This window comes from Chelonia mydas, chromosome 14, assembly GCF_015237465.2.
Source record: "Chelonia mydas isolate rCheMyd1 chromosome 14, rCheMyd1.pri.v2, whole genome shotgun sequence".
NCBI classification, from domain to species: Eukaryota; Metazoa; Chordata; order Testudines; family Cheloniidae; genus Chelonia; species Chelonia mydas.
The window spans coordinates 31,627,139-31,653,989 of NC_051254.2; the positions used below are offsets into that span (position 1 = coordinate 31,627,139).

The 26,851-nt window shown below is 49.8% G+C and overlaps 5 protein-coding genes across 11 annotated transcripts in view; 4 read left to right on the forward strand and 1 right to left on the reverse strand.

The window, feature by feature from the left end:
• LOC114020077 (zinc finger protein 239) overlaps positions 1–26,851 on the forward strand; it is a 479,276-nt gene that overhangs the window by 189,833 nt on the left and 262,592 nt on the right. For 3 of the 5 annotated variants that reach the window (XM_043528855.1, XM_043528862.1, XM_043528863.1), the window contains exon 1: positions 19,772–19,866. The exons of the other annotated variants lie outside the window; for them this stretch is intronic. The gene's annotated coding sequence lies outside the window, so the exon portion shown is untranslated. Of the gene's footprint in view, positions 1–19,771; positions 19,867–26,851 lie in introns of those variants that run through there. 5 annotated transcript variants of the gene reach the window in all.
• Positions 1–26,851, forward strand: part of LOC122462963 (zinc finger protein 501-like) — a 293,402-nt gene that overhangs the window by 189,824 nt on the left and 76,727 nt on the right. Inside the window, exon 1 of one of the 2 annotated variants that reach the window (XM_043528760.1) lies at positions 19,755–19,866. The exons of the other annotated variant lie outside the window; for it this stretch is intronic. The gene's annotated coding sequence lies outside the window, so the exon portion shown is untranslated. Of the gene's footprint in view, positions 1–19,754; positions 19,867–26,851 lie in introns of those variants that run through there. 2 annotated transcript variants of the gene reach the window in all.
• LOC114018211 (zinc finger protein 501) overlaps positions 1–26,851 on the reverse strand; it is a 225,968-nt gene that overhangs the window by 154,937 nt on the left and 44,180 nt on the right. The gene's annotated exons all lie outside the window — the stretch shown is intronic.
• Positions 4,824–25,933, forward strand: LOC114020079. Its single transcript, XM_043528508.1, has 12 exons — positions 4,824–6,094; positions 6,601–6,816; positions 9,161–9,287; positions 13,368–13,481; positions 13,857–14,502; positions 17,027–17,033; positions 21,036–21,319; positions 21,982–22,165; positions 22,699–22,908; positions 23,597–23,723; positions 24,806–24,919; positions 25,287–25,933. Exons 1-12 carry the CDS (start codon positions 6,074–6,076, stop codon positions 25,931–25,933), a joined length of 2,697 nt encoding a protein of 898 aa, XP_043384443.1. The 5' UTR covers positions 4,824–6,073.
• The window catches only part of LOC102945825 (zinc finger protein 436), a 1,196,575-nt gene continuing 1,189,511 nt past the window's right edge, over positions 19,788–26,851 (forward strand). For both annotated transcript variants that reach the window (XM_043528698.1, XM_043528696.1), the window contains exon 1: positions 19,788–19,866. The gene's annotated coding sequence lies outside the window, so the exon portion shown is untranslated. The remainder of the gene's footprint in view (positions 19,867–26,851) is intronic.

Genomic DNA, 26,851 nt, shown 5'->3' on the forward strand with positions numbered 1-26,851 from the left:
CAGCCTCTCCTCATAAGTCATGTGTTCTAGACCCCTAATCATTTTTGTTGCCCTTCGCTGGACTCTCTCCAATTTATCCACATCCTTCTTGTAGTGTGGGGCCCAAAACTGGACACAGTACTCCAGATGAGGCCTCACCAATGTCGAATAGAGGGGAACGATCACGTCCCTCGATCTGCTGGCAGTGCCCCTACTTATACATCCCAAAATGCCATTGGCCTTCTTGGCAACAAGGGCACACTGTTGACTCATATCCAGCTTCTCGTCCACTGTAACCCCTAGGTCCTTCTCTGCAGAACTGCTGCCTAGCCATTCGGTCCCTAGTCTGTAGCGGTGCATTGGATTCTTCCGTCCTAAGTGCAGGACTCTGCACTTGTCCTTGTTGAACCTCATCAGATTTCTTTTGGCCCAATCCTCCAATTTGTCTAGGTCCCTCTGTATCCTATCCCTACCCTCCAGCGTATCTACCACTCCTCCCAGTTTAGTGTCATCCGCAAACTTGCTGACGGTGCAATCCACACCATCCTCCAGATCATTAATGAAGATATTGAACAAAACCGGCCCCAGAACCGACCCTTGGGGCACTCCGCTAGATACCGGCTGCCAACTAGACATGGAGCCATTGATCACTACCCGTTGAGCCTGACAATCTAGCCAACTTTCTACCCACCTTGTAGTGCATCCATCCAGCTCATACTTCTTTAACTTGCTGACAAGAATACTGTGGGAGACCATGTCAAAAGCTTTGCTAAAGTCAAGGAATAACACGTCCACTGCTTTCCCTTCATCTACAGAACCAGTTATCTCATCATAGAAGGCAATTAGATTAGTCAGGCATGACTTTCCCTTGGTGAATCCATGCTGACTGTTCCTGATCACTTTCCTCTCGTCTACGTGCTTCAGAATTGATTCCTTGAGGACATACTCCATGATTTTTCCGGGGACTGAGGTGAGGCTGACCGGCCTGTAGTTCCCAGGATCCTCCTTCTTCCCTTTTTTAAAGATGGGCACTACATTAGCCTTTTTCCAGTCTTCCGGGACTTCTCCCGATCGCCATGACTTTTCAAAGATAATGGCCAATGGCTCTGCAATCACAGCCGCCAGCTCCTTTAGCACCCTCGGATGCAGCGCATCCGGCCCCATGGACTTGTGCACGTCCAGTTTTTCTAAATAGTCCCGAGCCCCTTCTTTCTTCACAGAGGGCTGGCCACCTCCTCCCCATGCTGTGCTGCCCAGTGCAGTAGTCTGGGAGCTGACCTTGTTCGTGAAGACAGAGGCAAAAAAAGCATTGAGTACATTAGCTTTTTCCACATCCTCTGTCACTAGGTTGCCTCCTTCATTCATTAAGGGGCCCACAGTTTCCTTGGCTTTCTTCTTGTTGCCAACATACCTGAAGAAACCCTTCTTGTTACTCTTAACATCCCTCGCTAGCTGCAACTCCAGGTGTGATTTAGCCTTCCTGATTTCATTCCTACATGCCCGAGCAATATTTATGTACTCATCCCTGGTCATTTGTCCAATCTTCCACTTCTTGTAAGCCTCTTTTTTGTGTTTAAGATCAGCAAGGATTTCACTGTTAAGCCAAGCTGGTCGCCTGTCATATTTACTATTCTTTCTACACATCGGGATGGTTTGTCCCTGTAACCACCATCATTGACCATTAGCATGCAGGAAATTGGGATCCAGCCTGTCTCCAGGTCTTCTTTTAGCATCTCCAAAAGACAAGCTCCCAAACAACTACCCTCCACTGACTGACTGTCCCCACAAAGCTGGGGCGTGGGAGCCAGGGTCTCGTCCCCATCCAGAGTTTCCCTGGCCATAAGGGGAGATGGGGGAGGGAGCTGGGGGCAAATCAAGCAGAGGCGACTGTGCCCACAGCCCCAGCCACTGAAATACACCAGGCCCCTGGGGCAGATGAGCACATCCTGCTGGCTCCTCTGTCAAACACAAAGGGTCCCCTGAGCTGAGGAGGAGGCGGGGAAGGGAGTTACAGTGAGACAGAGAGGGGAGCATCTCCTCACCCAGAATTGGATCTTGTCCCTGGGCCCCTGGCAGGGAGTCTGTAACATCTGGTGACTCAGGCTCTCTGTTCCCAGGCAGTGAGGGGTGGAGCAGGACTGGATAGTGATTAGAAGGGAGGGGGTGGCTGGGAGTCAGGACTCCTGGGTTCTATGCCCAGCTCTGGGAGGGCAGGGGGGTCTAGTGGGTTAGAGCAGTGGAGTCAGGACTCCTGAGTTCTATGCCCGCTCTGGGAGGGCAGTTAGGTCTAGTGGCTTAGAGCAGTGGGGGGCAGGGCTGGGAATCAGGACTCCTGGGTTCTATGCCCAGCTCTGGGAGGGCAGGGGGGTCTAGTGGGTTAGAGCAGTGGAGTCAGGACTCCTGAGTTCTATGCCCGCTCTGGGAGGGCAGTTAGGTCTAGTGGCTTAGAGCAGTGGGGGGCAGGGCTGGGAATCAGGACTCCTGGGATCTATGCCCAGCTCTGGGAGGGGCAGTGGGCTCTAGTGGGTTGGGGCAGGGCTGGGAATAAGAACTCCTGGGTTCTCTTTCCAACTGTGCCACTGGCCCCTCTGTAACCTGGGTCACTCTGGGACAGTTTTAGTCTCTAAACATTTCACATCATACCCCTTCCTAAGGGGATGATTGTTTCTGTGTATTTTTGGTTTAAAACTTGTAAAAAAGGAGAGAGGGAGAAAAGACCAGAAAAACCGATACATTATTTCTATGTCTCAAGTGGGAGAAGTTCTTCCCCCAGTAGTCTCCCCTCAGCCAGACATGCCTTTCACCCCAGATCAACCCAGGCTGCTCCCCCTGCAAACTTCAAGCCCCTCTAGCTCTGCATTTACACTGGCATAAGTCTTGGACACTTCCACAAATATGATGAAAGTATCTGCCCTTGGAGGTTCTTCCTGCCAGCTGGGTTCCTGTCTGAGTGGGGGCCTTAAAGAGACAGGAGAGCCTGGCAGTACTAACATTGGCCTCCCGCATCTTGCCCTAGGAGGGGATGGCTACAAGGAGACTGCAGGGGAGGCAGGGATTCTGGGGGGGGGACCAAGGGTTGGCTGAGGAATCCTGTAAAGAAAAGGGACGTGGGACCGATGGGGACGTGGCTAGTGATGATCAGCCAAAATCTTAACAATGGGTTCCCTCATCACCCCACGATGGGGTCATTGCCCACCCCCACCCCCAGGGACTCCTGCCCCATCCAACCCCCCCATGTTCCTTGACGCCCCCCCCCCAGGACCCCTGCCCCATCCACCCCCTCCCCTGTCTGCCCCCAGAACCGGGCAGGAGGGTCTCGTGGGCCACCGTAGGGGTGCCCACCCCACCCCTAAGAGCCAGAGGCACCTGCTGGGGGGCAAGGTGGGGAGCCCCAGCGGTGCTTACCTAGGGCAGCTCCCAGGAAGCATCTGGCAGGTCCCTCTGGCTCCTAGGCTGGAGCACCCAAGGGGAAAATTTGGTGGGTGCAGAGCACCCACCGGCAGCTCCCGGCCCCAGCTCACCTCCGCTCTGCCTCCGCCTCCTCCCCTGCTCTGCTTCTCCACGCCCCCGGCTTCCCGCGAATCAGCTGTTCGGCGGGAAGCCTGGAGGGCTGAGAAGCAGGAAGCGGCTTCCAGCTCAGACCGAGGGTGGCGGAGGTGAGCTGGGGCAGGGAGCGGTTCCTCCTCACGCCCCCCCCTCCCTGGTCCCAGCTCCCCTCCGCCTCCCTGGTCCTGAGCGTGAAGCCGTCACTTGCTTCTCAGGGGGGTGGAGAAGCAGGGCGGGGCGGCGCGTTCAGGGGAGGAGGCGGAGGTGGAGCGGAGGTGAGCTGGGGCCAGGGGTGGGGCGGGGAGCTGCTGGTGGGTGCTCTGCACCCACCAAATTTTCCCCTTGGGTGCTCCAGGGCTGGAGCACCCGTGGAGTCAGCACCTAAGGCCGCACTTTGAGCCGTTAAATTTAGAAGCCCTTTTAGAACCGGTTGTCCCTCGCGGAACAACTGGCTCTAAAAGGGCTTCTAAATTTAACAACCGGTTCTAGCGAACCGGTGCAAACCGGCTCCAGCTCACCACTGGACGTGGCCCCAGGAAGCCCAAATCCCATTTGTCACCAGCCCAATGTAGGAGTGTCCACCGAACGGGATTCACTGATATAAAATAAATTGATCTGAAAACAGATTAAGGAGAGGGCTGCATGGGAAGTGAAGGAGGGAATTAGCATTCACACAGGGGTTTAATGTGCTTTACCTTCACACCTTTAGTTAATCTGGCCTGATTTCCCATGCAGATGACCCCTCAATTAAAACCAGTGCAATTTCTGGGGGTGGACCAGCCCTGGGAGGGGCTATCTCTAGCATCAGGGGTAGCCGTGTTAGTCTGTAACCACAAAAACAACAAGGAGTCTGGTGGCACCTTAAAGACTCACAGATTTATTTGGGCATAACCTTTCGGGGGTAAAAACATCTGAAGAAGTGGGGTTTTTACCCACGAAAGCTTATGCCCAAATAAAGTCTTTACGGTGCCACCGGACTCCTTGTTATCTCTAGTTTATTCATTTCACTGGTTGCTACCGCAAGAGGGCTCTGCTTATTGCTACATATGGGTGCAGGCAGGGAAACATCCCTGTCTTGTTTGCTGGCTGGTGAACTTCCTGGGTCAGACGCTGCTGCTCAGCCTCCATTGTAAGCCGGTGGGAGCCCGGGCTGAGCCGCTGCTGCTCCCCAGCGCGCTCTATACAAGCCCAGCCCGGCTGGGGACTTTCTGCGGGGGCTGGAAGCAGCTCCGGGCTCGGCCGCCACCAGCCCCTGAGCCGGAGCCTGCAGGTGAGGGGAGAGACCCGGGGAAAGGGCTGGGGCCGGGCAGGAAAGTGACTCTGCACCAACGGCTCAGGGAGCTCAGATCTTGGAGCCCCTGGGAATCTGCCCCCTTGTTACTGCCTGGAGGGCTGGGAGCTGAGTTAACAGCAATTGAGCTGCTGCCTTCAGCTGTGGCCCCACTCCAGGGATAATAATGGAGGCGGGGGGGGGTATGAACAGGGCCCCAAATGTCTCTGACTTTTTTCTCTATTGGGGGTAGAATTGTCAGGAAGGAAAGGGGTAAAAAATAGGGGTGGAAAAGTGTGTGAAATCTGATTGCATCATCTCTGCACAGGGAGGGGGGAAATAGAGGGACGAGTACTGGATTTATTCTTTACTGAGGGGTCCCTTCGAACTCCATGATGATGGGGAAAGTCTCCCCCTTATTAAAATTCTGACTGGAATGTGTTTGATCCATCAGATGTGCCGGATCTTAAGCCACTCAGTGCCTTTGTGTGACTGTTTCCGCGTGACCCCCTTTCTCGTGAATATCGTGACACCCCCTGAAAAGACCCACATGGATCTGTGGGAAGGATTGGGGACCTTTGCGTTTTTATAATCTACTTGGCTCTAGTGAGCGGCTCCTGAACATTCAGGTTTTGGGGGGATATTTGTGTTTGTTTCTCCAATACACCCATATCTTCTTAGCTTAAAGAAATCTTTTGCTGGGGGAGGGGGAAAGGTTTGGGATTTAGGCAGAACCTGTGTCATCTGGGTCTCCCTCTTGACCTGGCCTGGTCAGGACATCTCTTAGACTTGTGGTGATGGCCCAGGGATGTAATGGTGGATCCCAGGAGACACGATGGTGTAGCTTGCTCTTTCCTCTTCTTTCACACAGCCATTGTTGTGCTTGCACTTCTCCCCAGCAAAGCCTTTTCTTTTACGGACCCCCAAAGGGAATGATGGCTAGACTAGCTCATCCTCTCACTATTTTATCCACTGGGTGGGCCTGGTTTTCAACACACCAGTTTTGGTTCATTTATTTCTGGTCTCTCACTTTTCTTGTTTACCAGGCATGATCTTAACACAGTCCTTGAGTAATATCAGGAGGCCGTTTTGTTTGGACTAATGCAGTCCATCTGTCTGTCTCCCCTTTGCACCTTTTCCCATTAATATTTGTTATTGGTTACTGTCATGGTTCATTAAATTTCACTCATTTTTTTTACAGGTAAGCTCACAATTAGGGTAAATTTGTAGGCCCAATTATCACAACTTCTCTTTGGTTCCCATGGATGCTTTCACCCCATGCAGTCCCAAAAACTCTGGGTAAGCATCCTCTGTGAGGGTTGCTTCCCCCACAGGACTGTCTGTGAAGTAGGAAGGTGGTGGCTTTCTATCCTGTGAGGGGGTATAGAAATTTTAAGAATCCTCTAGGTCCTCCATCCACCTAGCACTCCTTTGTTTTAATCACAACTCCTCAAATGTTGTTATAAAATCTCTTCAGGATTTGGTTCACATCTGCTCGCTGTCTTGAAACTGCAGGGATTTCTGGGTTTGGAGGAAACATAACTTCCATTGAGCAGCAGAGAAAGGAAAAGCCAGTTCCTGCCTCTGCCTGGTCTTCGCGCTGCTGGGGGAATGTCCTGCCCTGGGGACAGTGTTGGGGGATCCCCCAAAGCGGCTCCTTTGATTCTGCTCTTTTCTAGAGTTTGCTTCAGAGATTTTTTTTTTTTTTGTAACTGGGAGGGTTTGCAAATGTCCTGGTGGGTTTAGTCCTGTGGGAGGGGCCAGGTCTGCCCTGTAATGAAGTGACCCTTTTCCCAACATTGCAGAGTCCAGAGTGTCTGTCTGCAGGGAAAGAGCCTGGGAGGAATCGGGGTGTGAAATGGACTAACACCCCTTCTGGAACCTGCCCCATCGCCTTTCTCACCCTGACAGGCTGCAGAATCACATCCACGTTTCGCTGCAGATTGTCCCCCTCTGCCGGGAGACAGGGCAGGGAAATGGCTTCCGCACAGCTGGTGCAGAATGCAACACCGCTCACTGAGGTAGGGGATTTCCAGGGAGCTGCTGAAGGGTTTGCCCTGGAGAGGGGAGGGCAGGGCAGGAAATACACAGAGGGAGGGAGTAGGAGGTGGGGACAGGGTGTGAAAAACCTGCTGGCACTTCATAAAACGGAGGGGGAACTTCTATTCTGCCCATCTGTGGAACAGGAAACAAGTCACTTGACCTGGCACTGAAAAATGTATCTGACTCCTGCTAGCCACAGCCCTGAGGTAACTAGCCAGCAGGCTGATGAGGGGGAGCACCAATGAGACCAGGGAAGAGATCCCACCTCCCCACATTAAGCCACTGAGGTTGCTGGAATTCTTACTGGGATGCTGTCCATGGACTGTACTTAGGGGCTCCATCTCCTATCTGTGTGTCTATCTAGTTGCCATGTGATAAGGTCTGAAGCAGTCTGTGTGGGGAACTCTGTTACCCTACTCCCCACGAGGTTCCAGTTGCCCCTGCCCTCAATAACTCCCCTGAAGCCTCTGCTACTGCTGAGTTTCACAGTGGGCAGCAGCAGGAGAGAGAGAGAGCTTCTGCTCAGTTTCACAAATGTCCACAGAGCTCTGAAGAGCAGCCTGGAATTGACCAGCAGAGATGGCTGCCTCTTGGCAGACTGGGGAAGGCAGCCTTAGGGAGAAGTCTGAATCATTTTTTATCCTCCGGACTGGTTGGGAAGAGCATTCATTTTTTTTAAGCTCTTGGAGTGCTGCAAAAATTTGTGCTGCTGCCCAGGGAAAAATTCCTGGTTCTCTGAAACCTTTCTCTGTGCTAGAAGATCAGCTGCACTGGGAGAGCAATATTGGAAGCTCCAGCTCCACACAGTGTGGGCTTGAATGGGCTTTAACAAGATTTTTCATTACAGTAAATATATAGATAAATGCAAGGTAATGCACATTGGAAAACATAATCCCAACTATACATATAAAATGATGGGGTCTAAATTAGCTTTTACCACTCAAGAAAGAGATCTTGGAGTCATTGTGGATGGTTCTCTGAAAACATCCACTCAATCTGCAGCGGCAGTCAAAAAAAGCGAACAGAATGTTGGGAATCATTAAGAAAGGGGTAGATAATAAGTCAGAAAATATCATATTGCCTCTATATAAATCCATGGTAGGCCCACATCTTGAATACTGTGTGCAGATGTGGTTGCCCCATCTCAAAAAAGATTAATTGGAGTTGGAAAAGGTTCAGAAAAGGGCAACAAGTATAAGGAGAGATTAAAAAGACTGGGACTTTTAAGCTTGGAAAAGAGATGACTAAGGGGGGATATGATAGAAGTCTATAAAATCATGACTGGTGTGGAGAAAGTAAATAAGGAAGTGTTATTTACGCCTCATAACACAAAAACTAGGGGTCACCAAATGAAATTAATAGGCAGCAGGTTTAAAACAAATAAAAGAAAGTATTTTTTTCACACAACACACAGTCGGTCTGTGGAACTCTTTGCCAGAGGATGTTGTGAAGGCCAAGACTATAACAGGGTTCAAAAAAGAACTAGATAAGTTCATGGAGGATAGGTCCATCAACGGCTATTAGCCAGGATGGGCAGGGGTGCAAAACCATGCTTTCAAGTGTCCCTAGCCTCTGTTTGCCAGAAGCTGGGAATGGGCGACAAGGGATGGATCACTGGATGATTGCCCTGTTCTGTTCATTCCCTCTGGGGCACCTGGCATTGGCCACTGTTGGAAGACAGGATACTGGGCTAGATGGACATTTGGTCTGACCCAGTATGGCCCTTCTTATGTTCTTAAGCTACTTTCAGATCCACCTTTCACTAGTATGTGTGTGGGTCTGGTAAACCACAGCGCGGACTTCTACCACTCGAGCTAAAGAAGTAATGCCGTTTGCTGGGGCAGTAATAGTCTGCTATCTTCTTATGGGTCAGCCACTAAGTAGTGGCAGTAGTAGACTATTACCTTCTTGCAGACCAGCCACTAGAAGGGTATATCTCATGTATTGAACAGAATAGCAGGAGCAAACAGAAATTCATGGTCGCTGGTGAGTTTCTTAGCTGCTCCCAGGCTCTGTAGAACGACTGAAACGGATGAGGTTTTGTTCTGCTGCTACCGGGGAAGCTCTGAGCAGCACAGAGGGGCCAAAACTGCCTGTCTATTGGGAGGAAATGCGGCAGCATCCGGGCCCCATTTGAAATCCTCCTCAGAGCCAGACAAGCCAGGAACTTCTTGTCCTTTATGATGGAGAGCTTTAATTCTGCAGAAATGCCCCTTGCTTGCCAGGGAAAGTGTCCTGCTCTCTGGAGCCCTGCCTGTGACTGAGTTGGGGTTGTTGCTGAGACAGCAGGTTTTAAATAGGGGATTGTTGTTGTTGATATAGATGCCGGTGACCTTCGAGGATGTGGCTGTGTATTTCACTGAGGAGGAATGGGCTCTGCTGGACTCCAGTCAGCGAGCCTTCTATGCGGATGTCATGCAGGAGAACTATGAGAACGTGACCTTGCTGGGTAAGGATTCCCGTCCCCTCAGGTGTCAGAAGCCTGGGGGTTGAGGGGGTCTCTCTGAAGCACCCAGGCTGGCTTCTGCTCAGGCATCTTCTCTAGTTCCTTAGGTGTCAGTGCGATCAGCCCCAGAACCCATGTGAGGGGGAGTGTCCCCTACACACCCTTCTGTGGGTTAATGGGGATTGAGGATTGAAAAGCCTCCTTGGGTCTCATCCTGTCCCTCCACCTTGGAGAAAGGCAAGGTTGTATCGATTTCACCGTCCAGGACTAAGTTCTAAATGTCTGGAGGGATGGGGCTTCCGCCCCTGCTGAGACTGTTTTCCCTCTCCCACTGCATCATCTTGCCACAGGATTTCTCCAGGTTCTTCCTTTCTCAGTTCTTCATGCTCCCCATCTCAATTTCTCTGATTGGAGACAAATTTCTTTAAAGCAGTTCAGCCTCTCGGCCATTTGTGGTATCAATTTCCTCCCCCACTAGGGCATCTTTCCCCCAGTAACTTGACACAAAATCCCTCCTAGGTCCCTTTAATCCTTTTGGCAGCGTGGACAGGGTGAGTCTCAAACTGACCTCAGCAGAGTCTGAGCCCAGCATCTGAGCTCACCTATCCCACCTTTCCTGGGTTTGGCTTTATTTTTAACACAGAAACCTTAGCCTGAGCTTTCCCCCAGAGTCTGGCCACTCCCAGTGCTTCCCTCCAGGACCCCCTGCCCCACAGCTCTCTCTCCCCAGAGGCCACTCCCATTTCCCTTATATCCAGGAGGGAGCTAACAAGCTGCTCCAGCCCTAGTGAGTGAGCAGGGTTCAGCCAATGGCTCCATGTAGGGTCCCAACACCTGCTCCCATGCTGCACATGCCAGGAGCACCTCCCCCATCACAGGCTGTGGGAACTCATTCTCTCTTTCCTGCAGCCCTGTCTGACCTTGAATAGCCTTGTTCGCTTTCCTCCAGTTTTCCTGCATGGGTTTACTTAACCTCTGGATCTTTCAGCCAGCCCCTCCTAAGGGACTCTCCTTTTCCGCCTAGGCTTTAAATTTTATAGGGCAGGGGCAGTGGTGTTAGCCTGTACAGTGCTTGTGGCAAAGGGGCCTTCCTCTCTGACCTGGGGCTCCGGAATGTTACCACAATACAACATCACAAATAACTTGGCACAGTGTTAGTTCAGGTTGTTTCCATCAGTTAACTAAATGATTAGGCAATACAAAGTTAGGGATCAAAAAGTTGCAAAGTCAAATGCTCTGATGTTAGGAAATGCATGGGCAATGTTCATTCGGGCCACTTAATGCAGGCCCCTTGTGCATGTGCATTATGGTACAGCCTTTAACATGCAAAAGTGAAAAGATTTGAAAGTGACTTGCCCAGCAACACACAAACTTTGTGGCAGAAGCAGGGATAGAACTCCACATCTTCAGGTGCATTTGACTACCCTAATCACAAAACCATCCATTCTCTTCTGCCATCCCCTGCCTCATTCACGTCAAATCTTCTAGCTTCTGCAGTAAATGAGGCAGACAACACTCCTTCCCTACAAAACCTGAGATTCATTCCCAGAGCAGAACTGGCCTGTGCATCAAATGAACCAGGGGGCCTCGGTAAATAAATAAGTTAGTCTTTAGTTACGTGATCCTATATTATCATAATGCACATGCACAGGGGGGGCAAATTAAGATTGCATGGGCATTGCTCATTCTTGGCACTTCCTGACTTGAGTGCTTGACTTCGCAACTTTTTTGATTCTTTTAATCCTTAATTTTTGTATTTCCTAAATTGTTATGCTTTAATTTATTGATGTGAGCAACCTTCACTAATGTTAAGAAAATTAAAAAAATACATAGACTTAGTTTAAGATTTTCTATTTTTTTAAAGTGTAGGCTTGAAAGGATGAGATTTTTACCAGTAAATGCTGGCAAATGTTGTTTTCCCTGTGCACACAAACTGACCAAAAAAAAAAAAAATCAATAGGAGATAGGCAAAGTAAGAAAAAGGCTGCTTGCAAACCCTGAAAGTCTCGTATTTTGACACATGACCGTTTGTTTTAGCAGGTATACAGCTTTAACTTTTTGAATCTCTGTATTTACTGTAATTATTTGTCTGTTGCCCACACAATTTCTGGCAACTGTGGAAATTTAAATTGATAAAAATTGAAAAATATATGCTTAAAAATAAGCAGTGATATGATCCTCTGAAATTATTTAAAAAAAAATAAAATCAAATTCGGCCAAGCCTACTTATGTGCAATTTAAATAATAATGAACGTACACATTTATTGCCTTCAAGGTATTGGCATTACCTTTGTGGAGCTCCATGTTTCATCACTCAGTGCCATGTGGAGCAATATATTGAAAGTAACTAAATTAAACCATACTCAGTATTTTGTTTTACTGCAACTTCTAAATGACTTACCTCAAAACAAAAACAGAAAACTGAGTAGGAACCCCTCTCTGTAAGAAAGTAGGAAATTAAGAGGTAACTATTCAGAAAGCCATAGTCCCCAGTTGGTAAGAAGCATGTAAGCTAGTGGTTTTCAACCTGCGGCCCAGTCGGCACACAGCTGCAGACCATGTGCCATCCTCAGGGCTATACAGGTGTGTGTGTGTGTATATGTGTGTGTGTGTGTGTGTGTATATATATATATATATATATACAGTGGTTGTGGCCCACGTAACTCATAGAGAGCCACAGAGGTTGAGAACCATTGATGTGAACAATGTACATGGGGGGAAAAAAAGCTGTAATTTTTGTATCTTACTTTCATGTAACTCTCTTGTTGAGGAGAGTAACAAACAATTACCCTTTGGAAAGAAACAGTGTAACTTACCCCAAGCGTCATGGCAGGAACTCATCCAGAGCCAGTGTGCTTTCATTACAGCTCCTCCTGGGACCCTTCTTTGTAATGAAGTCATGGTCATCAGAGGTAACACAGTTTGCCATGACAGCTGCTCTCATGACAACCAGGACCCTAATGACTTGGGCAGCAAATGTGCACTGGGGGGAGGAATGGGCTTTTCTGGTGTTCCAGCTTTCCCAAATGTCATTCACTTCACCCCACCCCACCTCCAACATGAAAATACAAAATACACAGTGGAGATGGTTCCATACATTAATTGTTCAAACTCCCTATGGCATGCTTACAATAAAGATGCGACACTGAGGTACAGACCCTGTCAAACAGAAAATTCTGATGCAACCTTAACTACGGTCTTGCTGCTGCAAGACCTTAATAGTTAGAGGCTGTCATTGGGGAGCAGACTAATGCCCCAGCTTTCTCCAGAACTGCCTCCCACTGCCCCTGCACTCACTGGAGATCTGAATTCCATGAATGTGCTTTTTCTGACATCTAATCCCCCTGAACGGCTGCATTCCGCTCCCTTCTCTTCCTTACTGTGCTGAACCCCACAAGCTCATGCTCCTTGGTCCTGACTTCCCTAGGACTTTCTCACTATCTCTGAGCCTATCTCTGTCAGTCAGAAGTGGCTACAAGCTGCCTTCCCTTGTGGCTGGAGTCTCCTCTTTCTGAGTCATAAAGCTGCCTTCTCGGCATTTTGTGAACCTCTTTTGATGCATGTCTGGCTTGAAGACTTGATCTGAGCAGAGATGTCCAGGGACCTGCCTCCCTAAGAGAGACTGCTCTCCCTGGGATATAGAGCCAGGACTGCAGGCAGTGGGGTGCCTAAACTGGAGCCCCTTTGGTACAGGAGAGAGCTGCTGGCAGGGTATTCTCTGTTGGAACCCTCCACCTTTGGAACTCTCTCCCCCACCTCCCCCCATTAGTTTGCAATACCCTGCAAGGCCCATGGTTTGTCCACAGCCCATAAGGAGTCAGGCAGGTTATAGTGGAGGGAAACTCTGGAAGGGATTCTGTCCTGGTTGGTAGATTATTAAATAGGAACCCCCTCTTCCTGAGATTTGTCTGTATTTGCTCAAAGCAGAGATTGCTAATGGAGGAGGTGTCCAGTGGGTGGGTCCACTGGGTGTCCAGTGGCTTGGAAGGACATCAGAAGGATTTTACTGTTTTGAATGGGCTAGAATGTACATTTGAATCTTTGTTACCCACAATGATAATTCACCTATCTTCCCTGGAGCAGGATTTCTGATTTCCAAACCTGACATGATCTCACAGCTGGAACAAGGGGAAGAGCCGTGGGTCCCAGATCTCCAGGACTCTGAGGAAAGCAGGATCCTAAAAGGTGCCCGCATAGGTGAGGATTTGCTTAAACTGACTTATAAAGCATCCATCTGGCAAGAAAAAGCTGGGATTCCAACAGAGGCCAGGAGCTTCCCCAGTTTTCCCTTATCTCACCCAGGTCAAGGCTGTGCCCAGCAGGTGTTGTCTGCCATGAGGATACATATCTTATGGCTTCCCACCCATCCTGACACCTGGCAGTTGCTCACTTTCAGCTGAATGTTCTGATGGGATGCGAATGCAGAATTGGTCCCATTTTTCCATCTCATCGGGGATGGGTTTAGTGTGATTTGCACCATAATATTTCAATTTCCCAGCAGCTATTTAGGCTTGTTTCACCCTTTCCTTGGCATTGGAAATGACTCCTGACTGGATTCTCTCCCTGTCCCAGCAGGTGACTGGATGGTGAGTGAGAATGAGGAGGAGAATCCCCTGCAGAAAGCTCATAAACAAGTGGAGTTGCATGGAATGCTATTGGGAAGATCCACAGTGGATGCTCCTGCACAGGGAGAAGCTGGTGGGAGTCAGCTTGGATCAAAGGGGAAGAAGGAAAACCATGCAGGGAAGGGACAGAGCAAAGCCACTCCCCATGAGGGTGGTTCCAGAGACGTTCACAAAATCACGGTCCAGCAGACCGGAGAGACACCAAAAATATGCCAGTACTGCGGGAAAATCTTCAGCTGCAACTCGCACCTCACTAGACACCAGAGAACCCACACGGGGGAGAGACCCTATGAATGCCCCGTCTGTGGGAAAAGCTTCGGTCAGAGCTCGCACCTGATTGTACATGAGAGGATCCACACGGGCCAGAGACCCTTCAAGTGCGACGAATGCGAGAAAAGCTTCAATAGCAGCACGCGCCTCGTTGGACATCAGAGACGCCATAGGAAGAAGAAACTCTCTAAATTCCCTCTGTTGGCTAGAGCAAATACCGTATTTCCCAATTCCTTGAGTATCCAGCTACCTCTCTCTGGGGTCAGGGGGCAGCTGCAGGTGCCTCTGGTCTGCTCAGTGAATCTCTGGGTCTGCCTCCAGTAGTAAACCCCAGGCTGTGGAGAAACCCCGATCAGTTTTTCCTCATTGCTGCACTGCCAGCCAGGTGCGGGTAGAGGAAAGAAGAACCCAGCTCCCCTAGCAACTCCTCTCCCTGGACTCAAATCCCTTTCCACTAACCAATTCCTTGAACTAAGCCACCTTTCTCACACCAGAGACCTGTCTCTACACCCTCTACTGGGTCTTAGGCTGCCCCCTCCCCCTTATTGGAGCTATTTCTGGTGGGGTGGGTGTCCCAGAGGCCCTTCCCTTGCAGACTGTGGGAGGAAACCAGGGAGATCAAATGCTGGGGATTTAAGGTCAGAAGGGACCATCATGATCACTTAGTCTGACCTCCTGAATATTGCAGGCCACAGAACCACCCCTCTAACAGTCCCCTAACCTCTGGCTGAGTTACTGCAGTCCTCAAATCATTCTTCAATCCTTCAAGTCACAGAGAATCCACCATTTACATTAGTTTAAATCTGCAAGTGACCCATGCCCCACGCTGCAGAGGAAGGCAAAGCCCTCGCAGGGTCTCTGCCAATCTGATCCCAGGGGGAAATTCCTTTCTGACTCTAAATAGGGCAATCAGTTTGACCCTGAGCATGTGGGCAAGACCCACCAGCCAGACACCTGGGGAAGAATTCTCTGAAATAAGTCCATCCTCCCCATCTAGTGTCCTATAACCGGTTGGAGATGTTTGCTGCTAGCAGTCACAGATCAGTGATGTACCATTGTAGGCAGGCTCATCATACCATCCCCTCCATAAACTTATCAAGCTCAGTCTTGAAGCCAGTAAGGTTTTTGCCCCCACTTGGAAGGCTGTTTGAGAACTTCACTCCTCTGGTGGTTAGAAGCCTTCATCTAATTTCAAGCCTAAATTTGTTGATGGCCAATTTATATCTATTTGTTCTTCTGTCCACATTGGTGCTTAACTAAAATAACTCCTCTCCCTCCCTGGTGTTTAGCCCTCTGATGTACTTATACAAAGCAATCATATCTCCCCTCAGCCTTCATTGGGTTAGGCTAAACAAGCCATGCTCTCTGAATCTCTTCTCATAAGGTAGGTTTTCCATTCCTCAGATCATCCTAGCTGCCCTTGTCTGCACCTGGTCCAGTTTGAATTCATCTTTCTTAAACATGGGAGACCAGAATAGCACACAGAATTCCAGATGAAGTCTCGCCAGTGTCTTGTATAAGGGTACAAACACTTCCCTGTCTCTACTGGAAATACCTCACGTGGGGCATCCTAGGACTGCATTAGCCTTTTCCATGTCACATTGGTGAGTCATGGTCATTCTGTGATCAACCAATACACCCAGGTCATTCTCCTCCGCTATCACTTCCAAGTGATAAGAGGGATGAAGTGTAGAGGAAACAATGTTTTTGAGCAAAAGGAAGATAGTAGGTGGGCAGAGGGATTTGAATCAGCCAATGATAAGGGGCTGAGACTGGAAAACACTCTACGCTAGTTGGTTATAGCTCTTTATTGCAGAGAGGAACTGTGGGCGGCATGAAGAGAACAAGGGAAGGTACTTTGTGCCAGGCAGCACAGGGACTGCAGTTAGTCTGCAGTGATCGGACAACCCCTGAAGCTGTCAAATAGACTCTTCTCTCCGAATTCAGAGTTGCAGCCCTGACCAGTTTGCTGTTTCTGATGTTCAGTTGAGACCACATCAGAGCACAGTGAACTAAAAGGGTAACTTATGAATAACCTGGGGCTCTACCTAACTGGGAATCTTCCAGAGAAATTGGAGATCAACTTTAAAGTCCTTCTCTGGGTGTACTTTGGATTTGCAACAAATGAAATCTGCAGAGGGTGGAAGGGGAGGACTTTGGCTTAGGTATTTCCTCTGAAATAAATATAAGTTATTTCAATAAGAGCAATTATTCTGATTCCTCTGAATATCTATTTTCAGAATGGCTGTTGGTCACAGTCACTGCCAGTCAGAACTTCTCATTGTCCTCTTGGAGGACTACAGCTTTTGCTGACTAGGCTGCAGAGAAGCTGTGGCTGTGAGAACATGCTGGTGATGGGATGTGGTAAACGAGGTTATTGTTTCTTTGCTGTACGGAGCCTCTTTCAGGTGAACCCTTTGTTCCCTCTCCCAGAACAATCCTGAGATCACGTTTCGTCATGCCTCTTGGGGTGAATAAAATTTGTGTATTTAGAAACTGTTTGCAGTCTGATTTCCCCCCCCCACCCCGCCCGCCCATTCCTCCTCTCCACTTGTATACTCTGCTGCTCTCATTACAGTGATACCCAGCTCCTCTTCTCCCCTCACGTGCTGGCTTTTCTTTCATCGTGCCTATGCTTCCCCCACCTCTCAGACCACCCCAACCCCTCCCCCCCTCCACACACACACTTCTGGGCCTAAAATACTCCTCCACACCTTTGCCACTTCCTGCCTTGACTGCTGCAGCCTCTTCTCACTGCCTTCCCTTCCCCTAACCTCAAATTCCAGTTCTTGGTCCTGCTTGTACCCCAGTTTTCACATCCTACTGCTCTTTGTTCCCTTGTGACAGTGTTGCGGCAAGGCTAAGCGGGGTGGAGACCCCTAGGCACTCACTGCAGGCCCCCAGCCCTTGAGTTCCTCCTGCCAGTTCCACTCCAGTGGTGTATGGTCTACACTTGGGAACTGCAAAGGCAGCTGCCTAATTACTGTGTGTGAAGGGACAGGTCAGGGATTTTGCAGGGAGCCAAAGGGGCATATCCTTGAGGATCCTTGCAGGGTGTATGTGACATTTCAGTCAGTCAGGCCCTAGCTGAGGAAACCACTTCTCAGCCTGGATGGGAGACAAATAACTTCATTCTCAGGCCGCCAGGGGGTGACTGGGAGGCAGGACTCCTAGGTTCTATTCCCAGCTGGTCCACTGTCCCTCTAACTTAATCTCAAGGGGAAAGAGCTCTACCCTTTCCCCCCCAGCCACATCTCTCATCCCACACCTCTCCAGCTCTGGATCTACACTAGTCTTGGGCACTCCCAGAAGCATGATGAGAAAACCTCCCCATGCAGGACCTTCCTGCCTGCCAGCCAGGCTGATGGCTCCTTAATGGGAACCTTGAGAACCCAGCTGTCCTGGGATTGTGGTGGGAGGGGATGGATATAAGGAGCTTCCTGGAGGTGGGAGTCCAATGGGACGGGGGTTGTCTGGAGAATCCTGACAATAAAAGGGACATGAGAACCTAGCCAAAGAAAGGCTGCTGGGAGCCCTGCATCACATTTCTCTCTGGCTTAGTTTACACACAGCTAAATTGCTACAGATTACAAAGGGGGTTGCACTAATATAAACTAAGGGCTTGTTCATGGGTGAAACAGTGGGGAATAGTTACTCTGTAATAGCTCTCTGTGTTGACAATTTCATTGTTAACCACAGGGGGAGTTAATCATAGAATAGTAGGGTTGGAAGATACCTCAGGAGGTCATCTAGTCCAACCCCCTGTTCGAAGCAGGACCAACACCAAATAAATCATCCCAGGCAGGGCTTTGTCAAGCCGGGCCTTAAAAACCTCTAAGGACAGAGATTCCACCACCTCCCTAGGTAACCCATTCCAGTGCTTCACCACCCTCCTAGTGAAATAGTGTTTCTTAATATCCATCCTAGACCTCCCCCACTGCAACTTGAGACCATTGCTTGTGAAATAGCAATCATCCATTAAATTCACACCCAGGCTTACTTTGCAAGAGAAACTGGAATGATTAAAACAAAACTATATGGCACAAAACAAATGAGTTAAAAACTGGCTAACGGACAGGTTTCAGAATTGTAAATGGGAAACCATCACTGAGCAGGTGTGTGTATAGGGGGACCCTGCAGGGATCAGCTCTTGGCCCTACCTACTTCACATTTTCATCAGCAAGCTGGGAGAAAACCAAAAAGTATCACCCATAAAGTTTGCAGATTGCAAAGGGTGGGAGGGAATCACGAAGAGGACAGGTTGCTGACAGAGAGCAGTCTGAGTCACTTGGTGAACTGGGCACAAGCAAACAATTTATGGTTTAATATGGCCAAATGCAGAGTTATGAATCTAGAACCAAAAACTGTAGGCCACACTTGCAGGATGGGGCGCTGTCTCGTGGAAAGCAGGAACTCTGAAAAAAGACTTGTGGGACTGGTGGACAATCAGCTGAACCTGAGCTCCCAGGGCAATGCTGTGGGCAAAAGAGCTAATGTGATCCTTGGATGCATAAATGGGAATATCCAGGAAGAATAGGGAGGTTATGTTACCTCTATATTTGGCTGTGGCATGACCGCTGCTGCACACTATTGTGTTCAGACAATGATTAAAGGACTGGAAAACAAACTACAGGAACAGAGTGAGCTCCTGGGGTCGATTTTACTTTGCAAAGGGAAGGTTAAGGGGTGTCTTGCTTATAGTCTATAGGTACCTATGTGGACAACAGAAATGTGATACAGGAGGGCTCTTCATTCTGGCGAACAAAGGCATAAGCAAGTTCTAATGTCTGGAAGTTGAAGCCAAATGCAGACAAGAAATAAGGTGCAATTGTTTAACACTAAGGATTATTAACCAGTGGAAAAAGTTACTAATTTTTAAATCAAGATTGGATATTTTGGGGAACCATATGAACTAGTTCAAGCAGGAATTAATTCAAGGAAGTTCTATGGCTTGTGTTATAGAGGAGGTGGGAACAGGTAATCACAATTGTCCCTCCTGGCCATGTAATGGATGAATCTATGCAAAGCTTCCCCATAGAGACAAGCCCTGGCCTAAACCTATTTGGAAATCAATGTAGAACTTGTCTGCACAGGAAGTAAATATAGCATCCTTCTCTGTGAATGACCATAGTCATAAAGGGGTTTAATGTGCTTTAAATTCACACCTGTAGCTAACTGGATTTAATTTCCCCTCTAGACAAGCCCTGAGAGTTAAGTCAGTGCGATTTCTGTGTGTAGACCAGTTCTGTGCCTGTCTCTGTCTTGTTTAGGGCTGCCCTTTTGGTTGGACTATTCCAGGAGGTTTAATTACGTGCCATAATCTTTACTGAATGATGACTCTTCAGGTCCTGGAGACTCCAGGGCAATGCTGGAGGCTTGACACCTCTGGCTCTGGTTCGTTTTGTTGCTACCACCAGAGGGCCCACGGTTAAAAGAGGGGAAGCTGGACTCATTTTCTTGCTTTCTGTCTCTGCTGAACTTCCTAGGTCAGTTGTTGCTGCTGCTTCCTTCCCTTGTTGTGACTGGGAGCCGGGGCTGAGCAACTGCTGCAAAGGGCTCTGTGCGGGGAGAGCCCTGCATTAACGCCGCTCAGGGCCCAGCCGGGCGGACTTTCTGCGGGGGCTGGAGCCAGCCCCTGGGGCAGCTCCGGGCTCTGCCGACACCAGCCCCGGAGCCGGAGCCTGCAGGTGAGGGGAGAGACCCGGGGAAAGGGCTGGGGCCGGGCAGGAAAGTGACTCTGCGCAAACAGCCCAGGGAGGCTCAGATCTCGCAGGCCCTGGGAAGCTGCTGGGTGAGAGAAATACCAGGGAGAGGGGGAGCCTTGGGGGTTCTGTATTTTAATAATCTAGCCCCTTAGACAAGCCAGGAGGGGCCACTGCCCTCTGCAGGGGTGGGTAAATCTCCCCAGGATCCCAGTGCAGAGAGGGATGGGTTCGCTGCGTCCCCCCCCGCATTTGTCATCTGCGCAAAGTGACTCTCACGGGCTCTAGATGTCTGTGGGACAAGAGGCTCCTGGAGAAATATTTGTGCAGCCAAGGCGGGGGTGAGAGAGAGAGAAGCTTTCGGGCTCACCAGAAGCTCTTCTTCAGGGTTGGGAATGAACTCGGAGCATCACAGCTAAATACAAGGTGGAAGGGATTGTTTCATGTAAGTTGTTAACACCTATACAGATATACACAGAACTACGTATGCTAAACAGCCTACTCCATCTAGGGTGACCAGAGCTCCCGATTTTATAGGGACAGTCCCAATATTTGGGGCTTTGTCTTATATAGACGCCTATTACCCCAAACCCCCATCCTGATTTGTCACCCTTGCTGTCTGGTCACCCTAGCTCCATCTTGTATTTAGCTGTGAGTAAGTTTCCCAGACCTGGAGCAGAGCTCTGGGTGCGCCCCGAAAGCTTATCTCTCTCCCCAACAGAAGTTGGTCCAATAAAAGATATTCCCTCCCCCACCTTGTCTCTCTACTATCCTGGGACCGACACAGCTACAACACCACTGTTTCATTAACTAGGTCTCTATTTGATGCTCTCATGATATGTGATCTTTTTTTTAAAAAAAATCTTTTTCTGGGAAGAGAGAGGCCTTTCAGATTTCATCCAAAACGGGCCATACTGTGAGTGCATCACCCTTCCCAACAGCATTTTATTAGTGTAAATAAATCGTTCGAATCAAGCCTTAATGTAGGCCACACTTGCAGGATGGTGCGCTGTCTCGTGGGAAGCAGGGACTCTGAAAAAAGACTTGTGGAACTGGTGGATGATCAGCTGAACCTGAGCTCCCAGGGCAAAGCTGTGGCCAAAAGGGCTGATGTGATCCTTGGATGCACAAACGGGAATATCCAGGAAGAATAGGGAAGTTATGTTACCTCTGTATTTGGCTGTGGCATGACCATTGCTGCACACTATTGTGTTCAGACAATGATTAAAGGACTGGAAAACAAGCTGTACAGGGACAGAGTGAGCTTCTGGGGTCGATTTTGCTTTGCAAAGGGAAGTTTAAGGGGTGTCTTGCTCATAGTCTATAGGTACCTACGTGGACAACAGAAATGTGATACAGGAGGGCTCTTCATTCTGGCGAACAAAGGCATAAACAAGTTCTGTCTGGAAGTTGAAGCCAAATGCAGACAAGAAATAAGGTGCAATTGTTTAACACTGAGGATTATTAACCAGTGGAAAAAATTACTAATTTTTAAATCAAGATTGGATATTTTTGGAAACCATAAGATGCAATTTCTGTAAGATTTCCCTTTCATCCTTCAAAAGCTGCTTCCCCATCTGTCCCTTGCCTTCGTCCACGCTGACAGTTTCGCAAGGCTAAAAAAACAGAAATTGTTGCAAGAACTCACAGGCCAGAATTCACGCCTTCCTTGGCATGGTGTTTTGAAAGAGAAGCAAAAACCATGGGCATAATGGCAACGTTTCCAGCTGGGTGTAAAATCTGAGCTCTGTGTGTGTGTGGGGGGGAGTGATGGGAAGGGGCAGCAAGAGCAATAAATGGGGAGGGAGACTCCCGGCTCCCAAACCTGCCCAGCTCCATTCACTGCAGCACCCCTGGGCAGACTGACTTTCCTGGTGACAAGGAGAGAGGAAAAAGCAGTTCTTGCCTCTGCCTGCGCCCCCTGCCTGCTGAGGGAACATGGTGCCCTCAGGAATCCTCCAAAATAAGCATCTCCTTTGATTCGGCTCATTTCTAGCATTTGGTTCACAGACTCGGATACTGGGAGGTTTACAAGATGTCTCAGTCCTGCTAGGAGAGGCCGGGTCTGTGCTGTAATAAAGTGACTATGGACTTTCCCAGCTTTGCAGAGTCAGAACCTCTGTGTGCAGGAGACAAACCTGGGGGGAGTCAAGGTGTGAAGTGGACTAAAACCCCCTGTGATGCCTCCCCAATCACCTCTCTCCCTGGCAGGCTGCAGAATAACATCCGTCCAGTCCAGCCACGTCGTCCCAGAAGCGAAATGGCTTTAGCACAGCGTATTCAGGTAGGGGATTTTTCAGGGAGCAGCTGCAGGGTTTGTGCTGGACAGGGAGGGAGCAAGGCATACACAGGAGCAGGGAGTGGGAGGTGGGGATAGAGTGTGACAAACCTGCTGGGACTCTAGAGAACAGGGGGAATTCCCCCGTCTGTGGACCAGGAATCAAGCTGCGTGTCCAGGCACTGAAGAACGTATCGGACTCCTGCTAGCCACAGCCCTGAGCTTCCTAGCCAGAGGTTGATACAAAGAGGAAAGGGGACAACCAACCCTTCTTCCCATGTTCAGCTGCTGGAATTCCTCCTGGGAAGCTGTCCATGGACAGTACTCATGGGCTCCATTTCCAGGATCTGTCTCTTATCTAGTAGCCACACGATGAGGTCTGAAGCAGTCTGCATGGGGAACTCTGCTATCCAATCCCTTCCCTTTCAGTTCTGGGGCGTTTCTCCCTCCCCCCCCCATGAATAACTCTCGTGTAGCTCCTGCTCGGAGTTTCACAGTGGGCAGCAGCAACAGCAGAGCGTTTCTGATGCGTTTCTCAGATGCTGACAGCTCTGAAGGGCAGCCTGGAACTGGCCAGCAGCAATTACTCTGGAGCTGTCTGTCAGCAGACTGGGAAAAGCAGCACAGCAGCATCTGGGGACGCAGGCCAAATCATTTCTTATCTTCCAGACTGGCTGGGAAGAGCATTCATCGTCATGATGCCCTGGCTCTCTGAAGCCCTGTCTGTTTTCGGGAACCCTGTTGCACTGGTGAGGGCAGTGCCGGATGTTCCCATGTATGCCACGGTGGCTTGTGTGGCTCCTTGAGCAAGGTTTTAATTCCATTTTCATATCCGTCTCTTGCTACGGTGTGTGTCTGTGTGGTGGACCCGGTAAACTCCCACACCACATGCAGATCTCTGCCGCTTGAGCTAAAGTAACTCCATTAGCTTGTGAGGGCAGTAGCCTATTGCATTTTTGAGGGCCAGCTGCCAGAGGGGTGTATCTAATGTATTGGCCCAGTGGGTTGCAATAGCAGGCACAGATAGAAATCTGATCTATTGGACCAGTAGCAGGCACAGGTAGAAATTCAAATGATACTAGTGAGTTTCTCAGGCTCTGCAGAACAACTCTGCAACGAACAAAGTTCTCTTTAGCTTTCTGCTGCTACTAGGGAGCTCTGAGCAGTGCAGAGGGGCCAAAGCCGGCTGTCTCCTGGGCAGAAACACGGCAGCATCCGACCCCCCTTCATAATCCTCCTCTCAGCCGGACAGGCTGGGAGCTTCGCTTCCCTCTGAAACAAGAGCTTTAATTCTGCAGCTGTGCCTCTCGCTTGGCAGGGAAAGGGCTCTGCTCTCTGGGGCCGAGGTGGATTTTTCCAGCTCTACCTGTGACTGAGCTGGTGGGACTCTGGCTGGGGCAGCAGGTTGTGAGCGGGGGACTCTTGTTGTTGATACAGATGCCGGTGACCTTCGAGGAGGTGGCTGTGTATTTCTCTGAAGGGGAATGGGCTCTGCTGGACCTGGGTCAGCGAGCCCTCTACAGGGATGTCATGCAGGAGAACTATGAGAACGTGACCTCACTGGGTAAGGATTCCTGTCTCCTAGGCGTGTTGAAATTTGAACTTTGCATCGCCTGAATTGACTTCTGCTCACAGTTCTTCCCGGTCCCTTAGATTTCAGTGGGATCAGCCCCACAGCTCCCTTTTTACCTGGACTTTACATTCTCTAGGGCAGGACTGTCTTTGTCTGTGCAGTGCCCAGCATAAAGGGGCCCTGGGCCTTGCTGAGGTCTCTAGGTACTATAGCAATCCAAGTCATTAACCGAGGATTTAGCAGCTATAATTACAGTGCACGCTAACTCCCAGGCCTTCTCCGCACTCTGCCGGATTTTAATACTCCCTCTGACTCACCAGGTTCCCTACCTACTCCAGCGTTCTTGCCTGACCTCTTCATACCCCGGAACTGCTGCATTCAGTGACACCGCTGCCCCCTCCCACCCCTTAAGGCACTGAATCCTGCTCGCTTGTGCACACTGGTCCCAGCTTCCCTCTGACTCTCCCCAGGGCCCTCGCTGTCAGCGAGAAGGGGATCGTGGGTGGAGTCTCTGCTCTCTGGGACACAGAGCTGCCCTCTCTTGTCTTTTAGGAACCTCTTTTGAGGAGTCTCTCGCTGGCTTTGTTCACAGCAATAGATAGTCTTGGGACCAGTCTATCACCCTCGCCGTGCCATAGAGCCATGATTGCAGGCTGTGAGGGGCACTTTGCTACAAGAGGTGGGGCTGGCGGCTGGGCATGCTCTGTTAGAGCCCTGCACCCGTTCAGTTCGGGTCCCTCACTAATTGCTCATGGCTCAGAATAATTGCAATAACCAATCATGGTTTGCAGGAGCCCAAAAGTCTATTAATTACGCTTCCCCAGCCCATATGGATATGGGGGAAGGCTGGGTAGCAGCGGAGGGAGACCCTAGAGGGGATTCCTGGTTGGTGGGGTATTAAAAAGGAACCACCTCTGACTATTTGACTGTATTCTTTAGCAGTGTCCTGCGGCTTTGAAAAGATGGCTCTGGAATTATACTGTTTTAACTGCGCTAGAACGTTACATTTGAACCTTTGTTACCCAAATGTGTAATTCACCCTCCTCTTACAAGGTTAATTTTCCCTGGAGCAGGATTTCTGATGTCCAGACCTGACTTGATCTGTCAGCTGGAACAAGGGGAAGAGACATGGGTCCCAGATCTCCAGGGCTCGGAGGAAAGGGGGATCCGGAGAGGTGCCTGCACAGGTGAGGATTTGGTTCAACTGATGTGTAAACTGTCCATCTGCGAAGGAAACAGCTGGGATTCCCACTTAGGTCCTCTGAACTCCTCCAGTTTTGCCTCATTATGAACCAGATCAGGAGGCTAGCCAGCAAGTCGTCCGCTGTCATTCCCACCCATTCTAACTGACACCTGGCAGTAGCTCCTTCCCCTGGAGTGTTCACATGGGATATGAGAGTGGAGTCGGTTCACTCTTCCCTTATCGGAGGAAGGGTTTAGGGGGATTTGGACCCTAATATTTCAATTTCCCCAATAGCTATTTTGGTTTGTTTCTGAGTTTGCTTTCCCCCGGCACAGGGACTGACTCCGGTCTGGATTCTCTCCTTATCCCAACAGGTGACGAGATGTTGTGTAAGAATGAGGAGGAGAATCCTCAGCAGGAAGGACCTGCGCAAGTGAAATTGTGTGGGAGGGTATTGGGAGGATCCGGAGGAAATGTTCCTGCACAGAGAGAAATTGGTGGGAGTCAGAATGGATCAAAGAGGCAAAAGGAAAAGGACTCAGGGAAGGGACAAAGTAAATCCACTTCCCATGAGGGTGGTTCCAGAGACAGCAACAAAACCACAGTTCAGCAGACCGGAGAGACGCAGAAAATATGCATAGACTGCGGGAAAATCTTCAGTTGCATCTCGCACCTCATTAGACACCAGAGAACCCACACAGGGGAGAGACCCTTTAAATGCCCCGACTGCGGGAAAGGCTTCGGTCGGAGCTCGCACCTGGTTGTACATGAGCGGATCCACACGGGAGAGAGACCGTACAAGTGCGACGAATGCGAGAAAAGCTTCAATCAGAGCCCACACCTTATTAGACACCAGAAACTCCACCTGATGGACAGACGCTGTAAATTACCTGCCTGGGGTGGAGTGAATGCTGCATTTCCCAATTCCTTGAGTATCCAGCTGCCTATCGCTGGGATCAGGGGGCAGCTGCAGGTGCCTCCAGGCTGCTCAGTGAATCTCTGGCTCTGCCTCCTGTAGCAAACCACAGGTAGCGGAGAAGCCCCGATCAGTTTTTCCTCATTGCTGTGCTGCCAGGCCCCTCTGCCACTTGCCAGCCAGGTGGTGGTCAGGGAAAGAAGAACCCAACTCCCCTAGACACTCATCTCCCTGGACTCAAATCCCTTTCCACTAACCAATTTCTTGAGCTAAGCCACCTTTCTCAGGGCAGAGACCTGTCTCTGCACCATCCTCTGGGATGTAGGCTGCGCGTCCCCCACTTACTGGCGTTCATGTGGGGTGGGTGCCCCAGAGGCCCTTCCCTTGCAGACTTTGGGAGAAAACCAGGGAGATCAAATGTTCAGGGAACTAGGAGAGGAAGAATGGGCAGGGAACGGGTTGCTGGGAGTTTGAATCAGGTGACTGAATTAGCAAGTGATCAAGTGTTGAGACTGGACAGCTCTGCACTAGTTGGCCAGAGCTCATTGCTGCAAAGAGGAACACCAGCTCGAAGGAAAGGAACAAGGTTTTGTGTACCAGGATCATGGTTACTGTCTGCAATGAACTTCCCACCCCGTGAGCCACCAGCAGCTCTGAGACCAGCACTCAGGCACTTCAGTCGGTCAGTGCAGAGTCGCAGCCCCTAAGGGTCAATTTCTGATGTTGGGTTAAAATGACCTCAGAGCACCCTGGTAACTCAAGAATTACAGGGCGGGGGGGTTCCTCACTGGGAATCTTCGAGAGAAATTAGAGACCAGTCATTTCCTATGTGTATTTGGGGTTTGCAACAAGCAGTGGATGAGTGGGTGTTGGGAAAGGAATGTGTGACTTATATTTATCTCTGGGGAAATCATTCGGGTATTTAACAGTAATTATTCCAATTCTTCAGAATGTCTAAAATTAGAGTGACTAGTATGGGTCACTGACAGTCCAAATCTTTGTCCTTCCTAAACGAGTGGA

Excerpts from the sequence above, each read along its gene's own strand:
- LOC114020079 (XM_043528508.1), top strand. The coding sequence starts at position 6,074 with ATGCAGTCCCAAAAACTCTGG. Across the intron at positions 9,288-13,367 it reads TGAGAACGTGACCTTGCTGG|GATTTCTGATTTCCAAACCT; the intron begins GTAAGGATTCCC and ends TCCCTGGAGCAG. Across the intron at positions 22,166-22,698 it reads CTTTAGCACAGCGTATTCAG|ATGCTGACAGCTCTGAAGGG; the intron begins GTAGGGGATTTT and ends TGCGTTTCTCAG.